This window comes from Zootermopsis nevadensis, unplaced genomic scaffold, assembly GCF_977971745.1.
Source record: "Zootermopsis nevadensis isolate Lab colony 2312 unplaced genomic scaffold, Znev_1.0 Znev_ptg000004l, whole genome shotgun sequence".
Taxonomy (NCBI): Eukaryota; Metazoa; Arthropoda; class Insecta; order Blattodea; family Termopsidae; genus Zootermopsis; species Zootermopsis nevadensis.
The window spans coordinates 404,443-422,969 of NW_028259136.1; the positions used below are offsets into that span (position 1 = coordinate 404,443).

The window sequence follows — 18,527 nt, forward strand, 5'->3', positions numbered from 1 at the left end:
TTCTGCAGTGATGTTGGTTCAGTCTTGTGAGTTGGCCCTACATAGCCAAGTCCTTGTGAAATCATATCCTCTTCCTACTCAGACTGAAGTGGGCTGTTCCATTCTTGGAACATTTTGTTGCATGTTGTGTGGTAGTCAGTCTTATTTCATTATTGAGCAATTCTTGTTTACACCAACAAAAAGTGAGGCATTCAAAGAGTCGCAAATGGCATTTAGAACATGTTTGGGATATGTTGGTGCCATTCAAATGCTCTTCAAAAATTTGTGAAAACATTACATGCAATGGGAACACTTGTCAGTGGCTCCTCTAGTAAACAATTGCAAAGAAAGGGAAAACAATTCTTATTGTGACACTTATTCAGGAGCTGCTTCTGGTGGACAAGGAAAGGCGTTTCAACAGTTATGGAACTGCACACATGATTTATCAAGGAAGGGTAGTTTAATCTCATGGATATATGAAGTCTCCGAACTTTTATCTGTGAAAATTGGTATGTGGTGTGCCATTTTCTGGATCCAAATTGTCATGACTTACTGAAGGAAAAGGTCTATGTGAATAAACCTTGTATCGTTGTCAGCCACAAAGAAAACTTTTTAATCTTAAGCTTTGAGTCTAGCTGTGCATGAGTGCTAAGATTACATCTTTCACAGAATTTTGTACAAGGACTGAGAGTTGTACTGTCAACATTTGATGAGTGGGATCATAGCTTCTAAAGCTCTTTTCACAATTATTTTCTGCACACTTTGTGAGGGGTGTGTTGATTTTATTTATGACATTTTTCAAACAAATCCCAGATGTTGCTCTTCTGCATTACAAAATTCATAATGTGTGCACCTTTGTTACTTTGATTGAAATTGGGGACCTGAATGGGGTGGGTGGTGAGGGAGATTGGTATGATTTAGTAGTTTACCATATTGCAAACTATATGCCATCTCATAGATATTGTAGACCAGGGGTTCTCAACCTCTCGCTGGCGTACCACCAATTCTAATTTAACACATTAAATGTACCGCTAACCAAATACGTTCAAGGAAAACTTATTTATGTTCTTTTGATGTTCTTACTTAGTTCGCGTACCGCCCGACAATACCATCGATTGAGAAACGCAGATATAGACTATAGGGTGGTCCTTTGTAGTTGTGTTTATAGATGGCAGTAAAGCGGGTGTGACGTACGTTTTCATTAAATGAAGTTCAGAGTTGTTTACATCATCTGATCACGTGGTATTTGGAATGATGTCACGACCATTTATAACAGGTACTCAAGAGCACAGATTTAAAAGTGCTAAGCCGTGAAGATTATCTAATAATATTTAATTGACAGGTCTTATCTGTAAATCGTAACATTGTATATTTACGGATTTATTATCGTAAGTAAGTATTTAGTGTTAAAGTACTTTACCAGTTTGCGGATTCCCCTCCGGTTTCCTTTGTGTGCTAGCGTTAAGAACTGGTTTTTATTTCTAAGTATTTGACGAAATTGTACCACATATTTTTAAGAGGATAGAAAGTGATACATTGAGCGGTGACAATGACGATTGTGAAATCAAGCTTTTAGTAATCAGAAAAATAGTTTTTTCCAACTTTTAAATTGTGCTTCATTTGTAAAGTAACTAACAGGTTTGTATTCCTTGGTATACTGTAAAGTAAAGTTGTCCCACTATATGCCATTTGGGCTAGGGGGGGAGAGGAGGTATAGTTCCTAATTCTTGACCTTTGCACTAGATGGGGTGAGTGGTCAGTATCACGCCCTGGCCGCGCTTTACCCCCACGAAACGAACCCGGTACCCATTGCATAATAAATAAAAATATTAACATCTTTTTTAGCAGTTATAGAGCATCTCTAGTGTTAAAATTGTTCCTGGTGTTTATCTAGATACTACACCATGCAAATATATGGGGAAGTGGAAATACTAGTTTTAAAATCTTGTCATTCAGTGTTTCAGAAATTCAGTATTTTATTAAAATTATCACTCTGCAATGGAAGATGAAGCAGACCTGTTTGAAGATGCAGTATCAGTAAGTTCAATTAGTTCAGAATCTGCTCAGAAGAAAGGGAAACCATACATCAGTTTATCTCACTGCACTGTATATCACAGTATACAGGACATTCAATCCCAACAAAGTAATACTGAGGAAAACCAAATGGTGGCTACAATGCATCAACCAGTTGGATCCAATAGTGAGAGTCATGAAAATATGGTAAATAGTGATGTATGTTGCTGCTGTAGAAGTATGATAAATTACATATCATCTTGTGTTTCTGGTGTTGAATGTTGTGTGAGATTCTGTATTTCCACTGCATTTATTTCTTTGAATGTTTAGTGTTTGTTGACAAATTTTGAAGGAACTACTTTGCAGTTTAGGGAACATGTCAATGGTGCTGCCCAATGTTAAACTTAGGTAGATTTCATGGTTTATTTATGCTTATTGACCTCATCACAAATGTAACATTGATTAAAAATAAAACAGGACATTGATTTCTAACCATGTTAGAAAATGCCCCAAAATATCACCAGTTTATTAAAAGCAGGAACAGTTGGGTTAGTTGATATTGGTTTGAATCATGTTTTTTTTTTCCAGACATACGGTAATATTTAGGGCCTGCATTGTATTATGGAGAGGGAAATGAACACCTTGATCCATACTTTTACTTTAGCATTATATAAAATTAAAGTAACCTAACCCAACCCAACCCAACCCATTATAACCCCTTACTGAATTTTAATTTATCAGAAATGTAGAAGCACTTCTCAGTACAAGCAGTCTTAGTGCAACTTCACTATTACAGTGCTCTGTGTTAAAATCTGAATACAAACAATTTTATATGCAAAAACAAAAAGATGTAGGCCTACTTTTCCTAAAGTATGTGTTACTTATACAAAATATAAACCAGTATGTTAAAGCCTTGAAAGAGCTATTTTCCCAACCTGGCATCTTTAATGAGATGTACAGAATCCTTGAATCTCAACTGCCTTCTGTACCAGAACGTTTATGGGATGTTAATGCAAATAGGCGTGAGACACAAATGACAGAAAATTATTAACTGAAAAACTGAGATTTTACTGATATTAAAGACAATAAAATGTCCTGTTTTATTTTGTAAATACTGTTCATTGGGTAATTTACTATGGGTTTATTTATTTAACCAACCAGCAACTTGCAAGCATAATTAACATTAACCTATAATCATCACTATTTGTCAGAAGTGTGTTCAAGATTTTCTGCTACCTTGTAATTCAGTAATAGATTATTTTTAACACATTCCTATAAGTTAATACTTATTAATTGAAATCATAGATTTGCTTTGAGCAAGTAAAACTGTACTTAGTATCATCCAGCTGCAACTATATAAGGTTGCCACAATTTTCTTTTGTTGATACCTCTTTCAAGATCATCTGTTCTTCATTTAATTTTAACATAAAACGTGCAACTGTTTTAATTAGCAAGGACTTTAATTTTCACATCATAAGAATTTTAATGTTAATTAAACTTGTCTAGAGGAGCCATAGACTGCCAGCACACTGGCAAGGCCCCCCCTCGCCCCAACATTTTTCACTCACTGCCCTAAATTGGAGGGATCTGTTGTCATGCTCTGCACATGAAAATGGAGAAAATACTTATACACATGAACAGGATATAAAATAAAACTGAAAGCAGCTGATGTGTAAGGCATAATTTATTTTTCTTATATTGGCAGCTTACATAAACATGTCAAAAGAGAAATTACTATTAATATTTTGGCCTTCAGTTATAATCCCACCTAAGCAATAATGTACAACAATCAGATAGTTCACGACCTGTTTCGGGTGTTTTATTCAACTAGTAAATTGTAAATATTGCAGTCATGGTTTCCCTCTTTTGTTTATAATTTAGTACTTCTCAAAAATCAGCCTTTTTTGTATAACAAATCTAAATATTGTATTTTTTCATAATTATTGGCCAGATCCTGACAAGTCCATCAATGTTCCTAGATGAAGGACACTCAGTAGATTTCGTGCTGGTATGGACAGACAGTTCAGAAGCCTGTAATAAAGATGCGCTTAAAAAACGGGAAGTATTTGAACATCGCCTAGAGGAAGAGGGATTGATTCTGGAACGAGAGCAGAATCGATCATTGCACTTTATCAAGATCCATGCTCCAGTTGAAGTTCTTGGTCGTTATGCAGAGATATTAAAACTTCGTATGCCAATGAGAAAGGTAGCAGTGCAATATGTTTTATTGTGCTATATTAATGGAGTTTCTAACATGATATAAGTACGGTTATTAATAATAAATTATTCCAGGCTTTAGAAACTAGACTAATTTTTCTTATTATTAAATGTGGCTAAAAAATCTTATGTTTCAGTTTGATGGTCCAGAGGACATAGAAGAACCATCATTTGATATCATGCTTGAAGTTAAATCTATGGTACGACGCCTTGTGGAATTTGTTCTTGTTAACCCAACTGTGTTCCATCCACAGGAGCACAGGCTTACTGCAGAGTTCAACAGGGAAAAAATATATCTGTGAGTTGTTGCTTTGTATATATTTACTTTTCCATCATCTTGAGAAGTTAGATTTGTGGTTTTCATGTTGTGAATAACTGAGTTCAAAGGATTAAAGTTATGTTTAGATTTTTATATGGATGTGTGTTATGGCTTTAAAGATGTTTATAAGAGGTAATTTTATTAACTTATTTTTGATTCAGTTCAAGTTAACTTTTTGTACAGTCTTATGATTGTCCAGAGCAGTGGTCACCAACATATTTTATGATGGCAACTAAGAGCATATTTGAATTCAAAACATGCACCATTTGCTTTTACAGACACACGAACTGTGTACATTTAAAAACGCTATTTTTTGTGGTTAAAGGACCATTGAAATGGTATGTAAACATTTTCCCATGGTTTAAACCTATCAAAAACACTTCTGCAGGCCCCACTGGTATACATTTGGTGATCCCTGATTCTGAAAGTTTGAATGCCACAAGAGCAAAAGTGTGTCAGTCATATGACAATGACAATATTTCTCTGAACCAGTCCTAGGCAATTCCAAATGTTTCTTTATAATAAAATTGTATAAATGTTATGCAGCATTATATAAAGAAACATTTGTGATGGAAGGTTACAATTTGTTACTAAGATTAAAAATGTTTATATTCTGTGTCCATTTTAGCAGAATTGTAATTGGTTTTAAGTTCAGCAAATATAAAATCAATTTTATTAATTACTGTCATTTCAGTAGGTTTTCATGACAGCAAGTCTGAAGGTTGTCTTTGGGTTGTGGCACCATGTAGTCTGATTGAATGTTTACAATGTTTTGTACTTAATCATATCCCTGATGATGGAGGCAGCAAGGACCTCTGAAACGGTAAATTTTTACTAGACTACATGTCACTACAACCAAGATAACACCCATCCCCTTTCTACTGCCATTGCAGTTGCATATGAAGTCATTCAAAATTGTAAGGATATTTTATTAGTAAGAATTGATTGTCTAGTGTTCAGGTATGTGTTGCAGGTTTGATGTTGATTCAGAGAATTTCTTCACAGCTGCTGTTCGCACCACGGTAGTGGATTTCATCTTGGAGCGTATGCAGTTTTCTGAAGATAATAAAACTCCTTTCTGTTTTGGAGTAAATCGCTTGATATCTGAAGGTGTTTACAGTGCTGCTTATCCTCTCCATGATGTATGTAAACTTTAATATACACAGCAGCATAAGACTTGCTTTCTTCACGTACGAATACTAATGGAGCACACGTTGAATTTTGGGGCTTGAATTTTTGTACTGTGTATGTGTGTTTTAAGAGTTTGCACCTCTATTTCTTTGTATAATCACTTTCCAATTCCACACATTTTTGCCATCACTGTGAAAGTTTTATAAATCAAACTGCTGACTTTTTTTAAAAGTAATTTGCAGGAAATGATGGGCTTTATGATGAACTTTGCTTATTTTGTTCAAAGTTCTGGACTATGTGGAGACTGTTGAAGTACTTCCTACCCCATTTCAAGAAGTTGGACTATTTTTGGGCTGTATGTGACTGGGTATTATTTTGGTGTAGAATCATTCCAGAAGTGTGCAAACTACTCAAACAACCTTTGAACTATGACAGAGTATTTTCCTGGGACACTGCAGAATGTTTTATTAATTTTAAGACTGCACACTTCTTCAGTACTAAAAAAAGTTTGTAGTATACAACATTGTCCTCTTGCACATCTGCCTCTTCTACTGTCCTTTTGATAAAGTAAAAATATTTAAATGTCAAAATGCATATGTGATACTAGAAGTGAATATTCTTGCAGCATGGACTTGTCAGGTTTTGTCATTTGATTCCAAATGCTACATTACAGAACTAAAAGGAAAATGGCTCTGGAAACCACCTACAGCAGGTTAGGGCCTGGGATTTAAATCCCACCATTCTGAAGGATTAGTGTGGGAAAGTGTTTACTGGATTTATCTGGCCAAGGATAGGGACCAGCAGCTGGCTCTGGTGAAAAGGTTAATGAGCCTGTGAGGTCTTTGAAAGGCTGAGGTTTTTTTATTCAGTGTATTAACTTGCTAAGATGGACTCTGCTGTATTGAGTTAATTGGTTCTCATAGTATGTTTCCTGTACAATATGTGCCCTACACAGTGTTTTTTTTTTTTGAACAGCCGTTGTTCATGTTTTGTCTTCACGTATTTAATACCTTTTGTATATATCCTCCCATTTTCAAAAAAAATGTATAATGTATCCTGTATGCTTGGCAGGGAGATTACAGGCAAGAAGGCTGTCTTCGCCATTCACTCCACAAGGAATGGGCCTCAATTCGTAAATGGATAATGTACCAACCCATAGATCATATTAAAGAATACTTTGGAATTAAATTTGGCCTCTACTTTGCTTGGCTTGGTTTCTATACACACATGCTAATACCTGCAGCAGTGGTAGGCCTCATCTGCTTCTTCTATGGATTGGCTACAATGTACTCAAATACTCTTAGGTATGTGAATTTTATGAATAAATGTTATAATCTGTGTATATGCTATCAGGTATCAGTAACGCATTGTAACTGAACTGAACTGAACTAACAGAGAAATGGGTTAAAAATCCTGTGCACCATTCTGTAATTTCATGTAAATGTATATTCTACAAGGAGTTTGAAAACATCCTCTAGTCCAACCTTTACACTGAACTTTCTTAATAGCATTTTCATATGTACAACTTTGATTAAACATATGTTCTTGAATCCTTGTAAGATCTCTTCTTAATCCTGTCACCATTATATTCAATTAGAACAAGCATAATTATGAAAGAGAATGTAACAGATGCAGAAAATTACTTAAATAAAAGCATTATAATTGTTACTCTTTACCAGTATTATTAGGATTATCAAATCAAGGGGGTTGTGATGGGCCAGATGTGTAGCATACATGGGGAAGATTGGAAATAAGTATGAAATTTTAATCAGAAATCTTGAAGGGGAAGCCACTTGGTAATCTGAAGCATATGTGTAAGGTTAATATTAATGTGAATCTGAAATAAAGTGTGATTATTCTGGCTTAGGGCAGAATGCAGTGGCAAGCTGTTGTGATTACTGTAATGAACCATAAGTTCTATAACAAACACAGAATTTATTGATCAGCTCAATGACTATCAGCTTCTCAAGAAGTATCAACACTTCTCCATGGAGTTTGTACATATCAAACCCTTCATTGTGAAATATTAAATTTGACATTATATTTGTACATTTTTCTTTCTTGACTATGTTTCATAAATTCACAGTTGCCAAAAGCTACTTTCCAAATTATGTTTATTGTTCCATAAATTAAAGATTGCTTCCCCTTTTTACCACAAGTCTGAATAATACCTGTATTCATACCATACTGAGTTTGTTTTGCTTTCCCTGTATACAGTAAATTCAGAGCTTTTAATTTAGTGTTTTTATATTGGTGAGCCAAAAATTAGTACATGTTTCTGTATTGTTTTAACAGTGAGGACATATGTAACCGACGTCTGAACATTGTTATGTGTCCCTTATGTGATACTTGCCGTTACTGGAATCTGACAGATGCTTGTGACTATGCAAGAGTCACATATCTCTTTGACAATTCCTCCACTGTATTTTTTGCTTTCTTCATGTCTTTCTGGGGTGAGTAACACTAGCTTAAAATAATGTAACACAATATATACATCAGAGCACTGAAAACTTACTTTTAAAAGCAGAGATCTTCTGTTTTATTCAGAACAAATTTGTTAATGCATACATTTACCTCAAATAATATTTAATGATGTGAGTTTATAGAAAAAGATCATCAGATTGAAAGTAGAAAGTGTCATATTAGCCATTGTTATGGTATTATCAACTAGACATACATTGTAAAGATTAAAAAACATGAAATCACAAAACAGTGATGTTAATACCTGAGACCAAATAATAACAATATTCATACCTAGATACATGTAATTTGACACAAGTAAGAGTTTACAAACGTGTGCATATTCGTATGCTGCATAGATATAAGTTTTCATTCACAATAGTTAAATGGTTAACCATTAAGTTCAGTATTGAATAGATGGTGATGGGTTAATGTAGGGAAGTTCATCATTATCACCTGACTAACATATGTATCAATGGAATATTATGAATATAGTTTTATGCAAGTACAATTTTAGGTTCATGGATTACATATAGCTGCAAACAGTCTTTATTTTATGTTCATAATGTTTATATTCGCTTACAGAAGGCCCAATAACACATTAGTTTGTTGATCTTATTTCAGAATAAAGGTATTAATATTCTTGTTTGTTGGGGATAGGGTCTGAAGTAGTCAGATGACCCACTCTTTTCATAAATTTCAAATTTGTTTTGCACACAACAAATTAGAAACGTGTCTTTTTAAAAGGAAACTTTGAAGAATTTTCATACGAGGGGGATACTATTCAGTAAAGGGATATATGAGTTATTAAGAGGTATATATGAATGATTATTTTATAAGTATTGGTTTCTGAAGCATAAGTACATTGTTTAGTTTAACTATGTAATTAAAAACATTTGCAGGAACACTCTTCTTGGAACTTTGGAAGCGATACTCAGCTGATATCACACATCACTGGGGGCTCTCAGGTTTTGATCTTCAGGCAGAACATCCTCGCCCAGAATACCTAGCCAGGCTCCGTGATGCCAAGTACAAGCCCAAAATCAATGTTGTTACGCAAACTGAAGAACCATATGTTCCATTCTGGAAAGTCCGTGTACCTGCCACTATCCTCAGCTTCTCAGTTGTTTTGTTATTGGTAATTATAAATTACCAACTTGTTTCTATATAGGAGAAAGAATCTAGATCTTTTACATTTTTGTAAAATAATGTAGGGCATTACAATGCCAGACTAGTGTGAACTGAAGCAGCAGTTGCATTGACACCTGTTTTTCCATTGTTCTGCCACAGCTGAATTTCAAGGTGATAAGGTGGGATATGTCAATAGTGCTCTATGGCTTGAGTCTCAAGACGTGCTGTTAAAAAATACTTTTACATGTGTTGCAGATCACAGTGGCTGTAGGAGCTGTGTTTGGTGTAGTATTATACCGAATGGCCTCAGTTGGGCCTAAAAGCATATTTGAAGGTCAGAACAAGATCATCTTAATCCCTGCAACAGCAGCTGTTATAAATCTTGTTTGCATTATGCTTTTGAATTATGTGAGTTAATGATAATTTGGATTTAGTTAGATAATTGTGTGCTTGGAATTATAGTGATACTTTTATATGGCTTTTCTGCATTTCTCATCTAATAAAGACATTTTTAGCATCATTTGGTGACATTTCACACCTTCACATTTTTAAATTAAAGTCCATTTAATTTATGTAGTGGTATTTTTCACAGCTGGTGAAGGTTCAGCAATGGACTCCTGATTTGCAGGTGAATGGTTCAGAAATGTGACTGATCACTATCAAACTGCAGCTGTTGCTTTTCAGTCAGAAATAAAATAATTCAAATGTGATACTGCCTTAATTTCTGTAAAGATTTAAGGTTATAAATAATGTATTTTTATTGACAGCTGTATGACTGGTTGGCTGTAAAATTGACGGAAATGGAACTTCTTCGAACACAGACAGAATTTGATGATAGCCTGACACTGAAGATATATCTGTTCCAGTTTGTAAACTACTACACATCAATATTCTATATTGCTTTTCTTAAGGGAAAATTTGTTGGCTACCCAGCCAAATACAATCGTGTGTTTGGGTGGCGTCAAGAAGAGGTAAGTTTATTTGTAGCTAATTTATTGCAACTAGGAAACATGTTACATATTTGTCAAAACAATGACACAGGAATAAACTATTATTAGGCCAGCAAGTTTTGTTTTTACTAGTGATAATAAAGCAGTTAAATAATTGTAGTGTACCGATAAAATAATTTATTGTTAGTGTGTTTCTTCATTGTCATAAAACACTGGTGGAATTGATGTTAATATTTGATTTTCAGAGCCGCACTTTGGCTACTATACTTTGAATTGTATTAGAATGAATTTCTGTTACCTCTCATATTATTCATCAGCATGTTGAATCAAACAGCTGTATATGCAGGTGAAAGCACATTACTTCAATGATACATTTTTGTAAGCTCCAGTCAGCAGAGTAATATATGTCGTTATGAAAATTAAATGCTAATTTATCACAAATGTTACATTTAAAAATTTCATGAAAATATAAATTGTAGCAACTGAGTGTAATCTATAACGTTTCTGCAGTGCAATCCTGGTGGCTGTTTGATGGAACTTTGTATTCAACTCGCGATTATCATGGTTGGCAAGCAAGCTTATAATACTGTTCTGGAAATGGTTATTCCGTAAGTATGAAGGAGAAAATTTTAAATCATGTTTGCTTTTCTTTTTGAAATATCAGAAAATTAGTGTTGTAATGCAATATGGTAAGATATATTTATCATCTTTTTCACTTTTCTTTGTATGTTTATGTACTGCAAGATTATTATATTCGTTTTGATGAATTCTGCTCTTGCATATGAATAAACTGTTGCTGCATTAGTACTATAATGAAATAGCAATACCAGACCCCTGTTTAGCACTATAGTACTCTGTATTAAAAGAAATATAGGAGTTTTCAGTGTGTAATGTATTTCATTATTGTAACAAATAGTTTATAATATGATGTATGCATGATTTTTTTCCCTCCCCCTTCACATTTCTCGAGGATATAATATTTCTGTATTCAAATTTGACTGACCCATGTAGTTTAGCAGAGGTGGGGTGACTGACATGTCACTTGTTTGATGCTGCTTCACTCTCATCCTACTCTCTTGATGTCTTTGTTCTGTTGTAGTACTGCTGTCTGCATCAACCATGTACAGATAGCCTGATTCACTTACATAACTTTGCAGCAATATTTAAAGATTTTTATATCAACATTTTCAAACATTTATCAGATAAGTGGATGACAGGATATGAATTTTGATAAATGGTTGGATATAACTATGACTGAAACCATTTTTTGTTGTCTCTCATCAAGATGCATTGTCTTTTTCAGATGGACTGTATGTTGCCAGTTGGCCATACCACTCTTGATTTAATGCAGATAACTTTACTACAGAAACTGTAACACGCTTTCTGCTTGTGTATGGAAAACTGGGAACAGTTACTGTACCTTTTTGAATGAGTGTGTGTCCTCAGATTTTGGTTGTGTTATAACTCAAAATGAGAAAACAACTGTCTTCCAATAACGCATATGTTTATGATCTGCTCAGGCTAGTGGCTGAATCTGAAATGACTAATGCCACAACACATTACCCCTCCTATTTTTATAGCTTATGCCACACTTGTTTGCCCCTTTGTTAGTTACTGATGTTTTTATTTCTTTAGATAGGCTGTAAATTTATGTAATTGAATTGAACACAGTATGTGTCAAAGAAGCTGAATTACTGTTTATTAAATTTAAATTTTTGTTATTCTGAAGTTTGTAAGATAAATAATGACCTATAAACTGCTCAAGGAGGTAAAGAGATTTGAAGCATCATGTGTATATGTTTATCTAAGAATTTTGAAACAAGGAAATTATTTTATAAATTTTAAATTTAAAAAATGTGATTAACATTTGATTATATTTCCCATTTTTAGGAAAATGTTATCAGTTGATCACAACAGCTTCTGAAAATGTGAGATATAACGTGTAAAAATCCAAATGTCCATTTGCTACTCTGTTACAGTTAGGTAATTAACTTTAAATTTGTAGTGAAATACTGAAGTATAGCATGTCTATTGCATTCTCTATTTTAGGCTGTTATTCAAGTGGTGGAACACATTCAAGATTAAAACAGGATTGCAGGCAGAAGACAAAGAGAATGGAAAAATAAAGAAACAGTGGACTGAAGACTACAAATTATTAGGTTGGGGTCCTAGAGGGTTATTTCCAGAGTATCTTGAAATGGGTGAGTTTTCTGTTTACTTCTAAAATCTGTATAGGCATTTTTGTGTGCATTTATAGTGGTAAATTTGTACAATTAAAGAAATTTTTGCCTTGAATGTCTCTTAGCAACAATATGAACTTATCAAGTTACATAGTATCATGTGCTGGGTAAATAATTCATTATCATCATTTTACTTGCACAGATTTTAGCTCAATGTAAAACTGTGTAATTTAGCATTCTGGCAAATTTCACAGTTGGTATTACTTTATTTAACCAATTTATAAATGGATTTCTTCAACTCAATGAGCATGCAGAAGCAAAGATCAGTAAGAATTCTCAGAGGCATTTGCTACAGACAGACACAGTTTAATGGTGGTGGTGGTGGTTGTTGTTGTTATTGGTTTTTTTAAAACAATCCTAGGATTGGTTGGCAACCCCACTACGGGGTTGTTTCTTGCAAAGGTACCACAGTGGTTTCGCCTTGCCTTCCGTGGCCAGTCTTTATCCATCAGACTGGAAGAGAAAGGACACGGACAAACATCCATGCCTTGAGTGGGACTCAAATCCACGGTCCCAGCTGCCAGGCGCACGGGGTCCATGCCTCAGACCGCGTGGCCACTGTGGCCGGCTATGGGAAATTATAATTTTGTAAAATAATAATGTTTTCAGCACTTACATGTATGCAAAGACTCATGTTATTAAATTTCTAATGGCTTTTTATCCATGTGAATTAAATACTATTACTGAGACTGCATTCTTGCAGTTTCCACTCATGTATTCTCGAAAAAAATTAATAACTGGAGGATCAGGAATTGTTTTTTATATTGATAGTATGCCATAATTGAGCAGTCATTTTGAGATGCAAATAATATGCTCAGGTAGTCAAGAAATTCCCTGCCCTTTATGGAAACCAGAGATTCATTAATTCATTACCATGTTACTGATACTATATATTGTGCATCGTTCAGTTTTGCAGTATGGGTTTGTTACCATCTTCGTAGCAGCTTTCCCCTTGGCTCCATTCTTTGCATTATTAAACAATGTTTTGGAGATGAGGCTTGATGCAAAGAAATTCCTTCGATTCTATCGTCGGCCTGTTCCAAAACGAGTAAAGGATATTGGTGTATGGTTTTGCATTCTGGACATTCTTGGACGTATCTCTGTGGTCACTAATGTGAGTATGAGCAGTTTGTTAACTCTGGATCAAGTTTGTCATGCTGTTGTTCCTTCTAAGCTTTTTTCATTTATATTACATCACTTCTAAATGGTACATTAATTAATGTTAGAATAAAGATGAGTAGAAAGACATACTCTGGTTCCATGTATGTGGTCCCTATAGTTCAGACTTTCTAACAACAATTTTATATGAATTTCTCATCTTACCCATCCATGCTACATGCCCCACCTATCTCATCCTCTTTGATTTTAAAAGAGAGTAAAAGTTATGAAGCAATAAGTCATGCCATTTTCTCTGGTCTCCAATTACTTCATCCATCATAGGTCCAAATATTCTCCTAATCACCCTGTTCTCAGACACCTCCAGTATGTGTTTGCTCCTTAACGTGAGAGTCTGAGTTTCACACCCATACAAAACAGCATGTGAAATTAGTCTTAAGTTTTTAGATAGCAGATGGGGTGACAAAAGATTCTGAACATCATGGTAACTTCATTTGGAAAATTAAAGATCTTTGTTGTTTTTTCAAGTCAAGATAGTAGGGCCAATTAAATATATACCAATGAGGTGTTCCAAGAAACCACTGGGATAATGGTAGTAGGCATTGAAATAAGTTGCAATTCCATATATGTTTGACACCTTACCACTCAAAGTTAGTGATATTTATCATTGTTCTGTGCGTGAACATTTCACTGGTAAGTCTTATTTTACCTTTGGTCCTATATTTTTGTTTTAGGCATTCATCATTGCATTTTCATCCAACTTTATTCCACGGATTGTGTACATGATGACTGTAAGTCAAGATCACACAGATGTTGGCTTCCTAAATCATTCTTTGGCCTACTTTGATACGGCACACTTCAGTCATTCTCTTACCAACATACCTCATGTTGACATATGCAGGTAATAAAGGCAGAAAATCCTGTGCTATGAAGATAATAACAAACTTCAGTTTTCTCAAAAACAGTGTATTGTATAAAGTTTGATACATAACATACCAGTAAACTTCTGTTTATCCATGTGTAGATCAGTCATAGCATGGAACTGTATTGTGTTGATACTTTAGTAGATTACGTAGGTCAGAAAGGATTTGAATTCAGTGACATTACAGTTGTCAGGAAAATTTGTATTGCTGTGAGGAGGAGTCTGAACAGTTCACAAATATAGTCAACCATTGCAGACTGTCTGAAAATTCTTGAGTAATCATACCTCAGTTGCTACTGATGATATTTTTTATATTTTATTTTATAGGTATCCAGAGTATAGAAATCCACCGTGGCATGAGCGTCCGTACAAGCGCCCTCTCATATACTGGCACATTCTAGCTGCACGACTGGCATTTGTTGTTGTATTCCAGGTAAGGTTATTAATCTAACACCCATATATTGTGTTGCTTTTTGAAGTTTGCATATATGAATGAATTTAAAAAAAATTTCCCCAATGTCCAGTATTTTATTTGACATTTTGAGAATTGAGGAAAGGTACAGTATCAACTTTAACTGTATCATGACTGCTGACACAAGATACCGACTATTGTCTCTTGCATCATTTGGAAACACTGTTGGAGTAGTTAATTGCATTTTATTATTTTTACACGTTTTATGCTTCAGTTTTCTTCAAAAGGTTTTTGTTTTGTTATTTATTATATATTGTATTTTCCTTTGTTGGTATGTTTCTTTTTGTTAATAATGTAAGTTGCTGATGGTATAGAGAGAAAGAGAACACATTTCAAAATAATATATCTTGTTCATTGCAGTGAAAATGTTAATCTAACTTATCTTGGACCCATGTGTAATTTTTAATAGGTAAAGTGGCACTGAGACAGGTTTTTCTCAGAATTCTTCAGTTTTTCCATTTCATTATCATTCCCATTCAACCACTGCGCCATATTAACTCATGTATAATTTATGTCTGACATTGAGCCTGTTAAGAGCTGCATTTCCTTACAGACATAGTTCCCTGCACAGCATTGACAATCTCTTGTCACTGTCATTAGTCTGTAATGATCATACATGTACAAACAGACTGGTTCAATCTGTTAGTTCTGTATGTGAGTTTATATACAAGGCCTGAAAATTAAATAGGTTGATGTTTCTGAGCTGCAGCTGGTGAAATTGTTGAGTTCATGTGTTGAATCACATGCTTACATGAGTAGGATTTGAGATTCTCGCTGCAGTGAGTATGAAGATTGTAGTGTCACATAGTCTGGTAGAAATGTAGCATTATGTCAAGAGGTCTTTGCTTATTGCCCTGATAATGGAGCCAACAAGGATCTCTGAATTGTTGGTAACCTTATACCAGACTACATGGTGCTGCAACCCAGAAGCCAGCCATCTATAATGTCTACATTATTTAGCAGTTTTGTGCAAAAAAATTATCAAAATAATCTCTGATTGATGTGAGGTTAATCCCCTTCAGAGTAGGTCCTTCAGCATGTACATGCTTGGTTTATTGCTCATGACAATGCTGGAACCATCTTCCAAACTGAGTTTCTGGAATCACCAATGTCTTCTTTGTTGCAGTGTTTGTTATGTCTACCTCATCAAATCTTTTGCTCTTCAATTTTTTTAAATGTAGGGAATGACAAGTGATGGGGGAGCCATATCTGTTAAGTAGGGAGACTCACTAGTGTAATACCATGTTTATTTGAAAATTGTCAAATAGGCTGAGCTGAGTAGGAAGGTGCATTTTCATGCTGAATTTGTGACTTGACAGATTTACACTTCTGTGACTATTTATGGTACTGTGTATCTTATAGACATTTCAGCACTTGTAAATAGTAGTTGGTTATTATCTCACTTTGTGAAGCATATTCATAGTACAACAACACTAGAGGTCCAAGTCTTGTTCTAGTGACCAATTATTTTATCTCGCCCTCTGTACGAAATTAGAGTTAACACCATGGTCATATACTTCCCAACACGTTATTCATAATCATCCTATAATACATTGGTGTTGTTACATTTAAGATACAAACCTGGTATATATATGCATAGTGACCAGACTATGAATGTGGTATTACAGAATGTGGTTAGCTTTGTAATGATGGCTGTCCAGTGGCTTATTCCTGATACTTCTCGCCATCTCCGTGATAAAATACGCAAAGAAGCATACCTCACAAATGAAATTATTATTGATCAAGAGAGAAAACGAGCACAGGCCATGAACCGAGGTCAGGTTGGTTCAGGGGATTTTCTTAAAGGAGAACTGAACGCTATGGCTAATACCAGTAATAGGTTGGCATATAAAAGAAAGAAATTGAATGATGCAGAAGAAATTCCCCTTTCAGATCTCCACATAGTTTGAGAACTTCCTTACTGAGGTAAGTCATGTGTGGAATTGGATACAATTTGTACTTGATATTCTAATTATTCAGTAAAAATAAAGAGATTCATGTCATTCCTGCTGTACGGGAAACTTTTAGCAACAGGGTAATACTTGGTGAGCCAGATGAAGGCATGAATATAATGAGTAACTTTACTATTTGGAATCACTGTTATAGATCATGTTTCTGGTGGGTAGGAAGAGACATGTTCAGCTTCTGTTGGATATGACATTTTTTCACTTCATTTGTTGCAGAAGATATTAGATTCCTTTCAATACTTATACTGTTGTATTTATTAAATGTAATAAATGTAATGGCATAGATGGGAGCAGGATAGGCCGGTAATTTATTAACTTAGCTGAATGACTGAGTTTTCAAGATAGATTTTGGATCATGTAGTTAGTAGTATGAAATTTTAAACCATAGGAACTAATGCTGAAATTATTCCTGAGCAACAAATAGGATATGCATCTGTAGCCTTTTAAAAATATGTTGAAAGCCTCATTTAAAATACTGAGCATCATGAGTTATTTGGGGATAATCATGTATTCAGGATTGCAAGTAGTGAGGCTTTTTTCAGTAAAGAAAGTAGCTTTGTTTACATGATATTTTCATGTGTGTTCATATACCTGAAATGCTCATTTATGGTTTGTTTATTCTGTGTAATATGTTATTCATGACAAATTATATAAAAACTGATGTTGATACCAGTATTGTTATTATGACTGTTTTCACTTACAAACCAAGAAAACTGTGAAGGTGTTGAAGCCACTTTTCATAGGATGTAACAAATTTTAAGGGAACTCTGTTGGATTAAGTAGACTGAGCTATTCTCATTCTGTGGACCATCACTTGGTTTTTTAGTACTGGTATAGATTTAGACTAAACCTAGAATAAATTCGTCCACTTCAGAAATGCACACATATAGTTGAGGTTAAGAAAGTGTGAATTGTAGTAAATTGAAGTATCCAACATTTAGGGAGTTTATACATGACATAGTGACAAAATTATTTTCAATTAAAGTTTTAATTTTTATGGAGATTCCACTATCTTTAGATATGTAAAATTTAAAATATTTTGATTAGTAATTAGCCAACAAAATCTAAGATGTGAAAATCTAAAGATTGTCTAATTGAGCCCAGAATCAGAAAAGTGGCACACCAAGATTTGTAGAAATCTGAAACTAATCTCTCGCATAAGATGTTGACTTTCAGTGAATCCATGGAAAAATCACTCATCCATAGTTAATGCTGTATACTCATAGAATATTATTAAAATCCAATAACAATACTAATGTAATGTACAGCAGAAATGTACTGTGATACCACGTTACAAGATTGAAGTGAGTGAATAAAATTATGTATGTTTTCCTATCTAAAAGGGAAGTAGAAAGTGCTGATGTTCAAGCAGAAACTCCTAGTCCTTTTACCAGGACATTCTACATGACTGATTCACTGTGAAACCTTTTATCTCCATAGCATAAACAGTAATATTATACATGCAAATGTATTTATATTTCCATATTAATGAATATTTATAGTTTTATTTGGATTACATGGAAGTTCCCTAAGATTATACAGTTCACATTTTGTATTATTTTTATTTTATATTCAAAGTGTTGGTGGAAATATATATTTTTTATTCTGTG

The 18,527-nt window shown here is 34.3% G+C and overlaps 1 protein-coding gene across 5 annotated transcripts; it reads left to right on the forward strand.

Annotated features, from left to right (window-relative positions):
* Positions 1 to 1,147: 1,147 nt before the first annotated feature.
* LOC110837527 (anoctamin-1) lies at positions 1,148 to 18,527 on the forward strand. 5 transcript variants are annotated; one of them, XM_022079744.2, is made up of 16 exons: positions 1,148 to 1,255; positions 1,936 to 2,199; positions 3,944 to 4,198; positions 4,347 to 4,507; positions 5,502 to 5,670; positions 6,731 to 6,963; positions 7,955 to 8,112; positions 9,022 to 9,257; positions 9,506 to 9,658; positions 10,018 to 10,221; positions 10,711 to 10,808; positions 12,250 to 12,401; positions 13,349 to 13,554; positions 14,291 to 14,457; positions 14,806 to 14,911; positions 16,579 to 18,527. In XM_022079744.2, exons 2-16 carry the CDS (start codon positions 1,978 to 1,980, stop codon positions 16,858 to 16,860), a joined length of 2,802 nt encoding a protein of 933 aa, XP_021935436.1. In that variant the 5' UTR covers positions 1,148 to 1,255; positions 1,936 to 1,977; the 3' UTR covers positions 16,861 to 18,527. The 5 variants fall into 5 exon arrangements, with proteins under 5 accessions (XP_021935436.1, XP_021935435.1, XP_087198914.1 ...); XM_022079743.2 differs by having other exon boundaries at positions 1,233 to 1,371; XM_022079745.2 differs by having other exon boundaries at positions 1,255 to 1,367.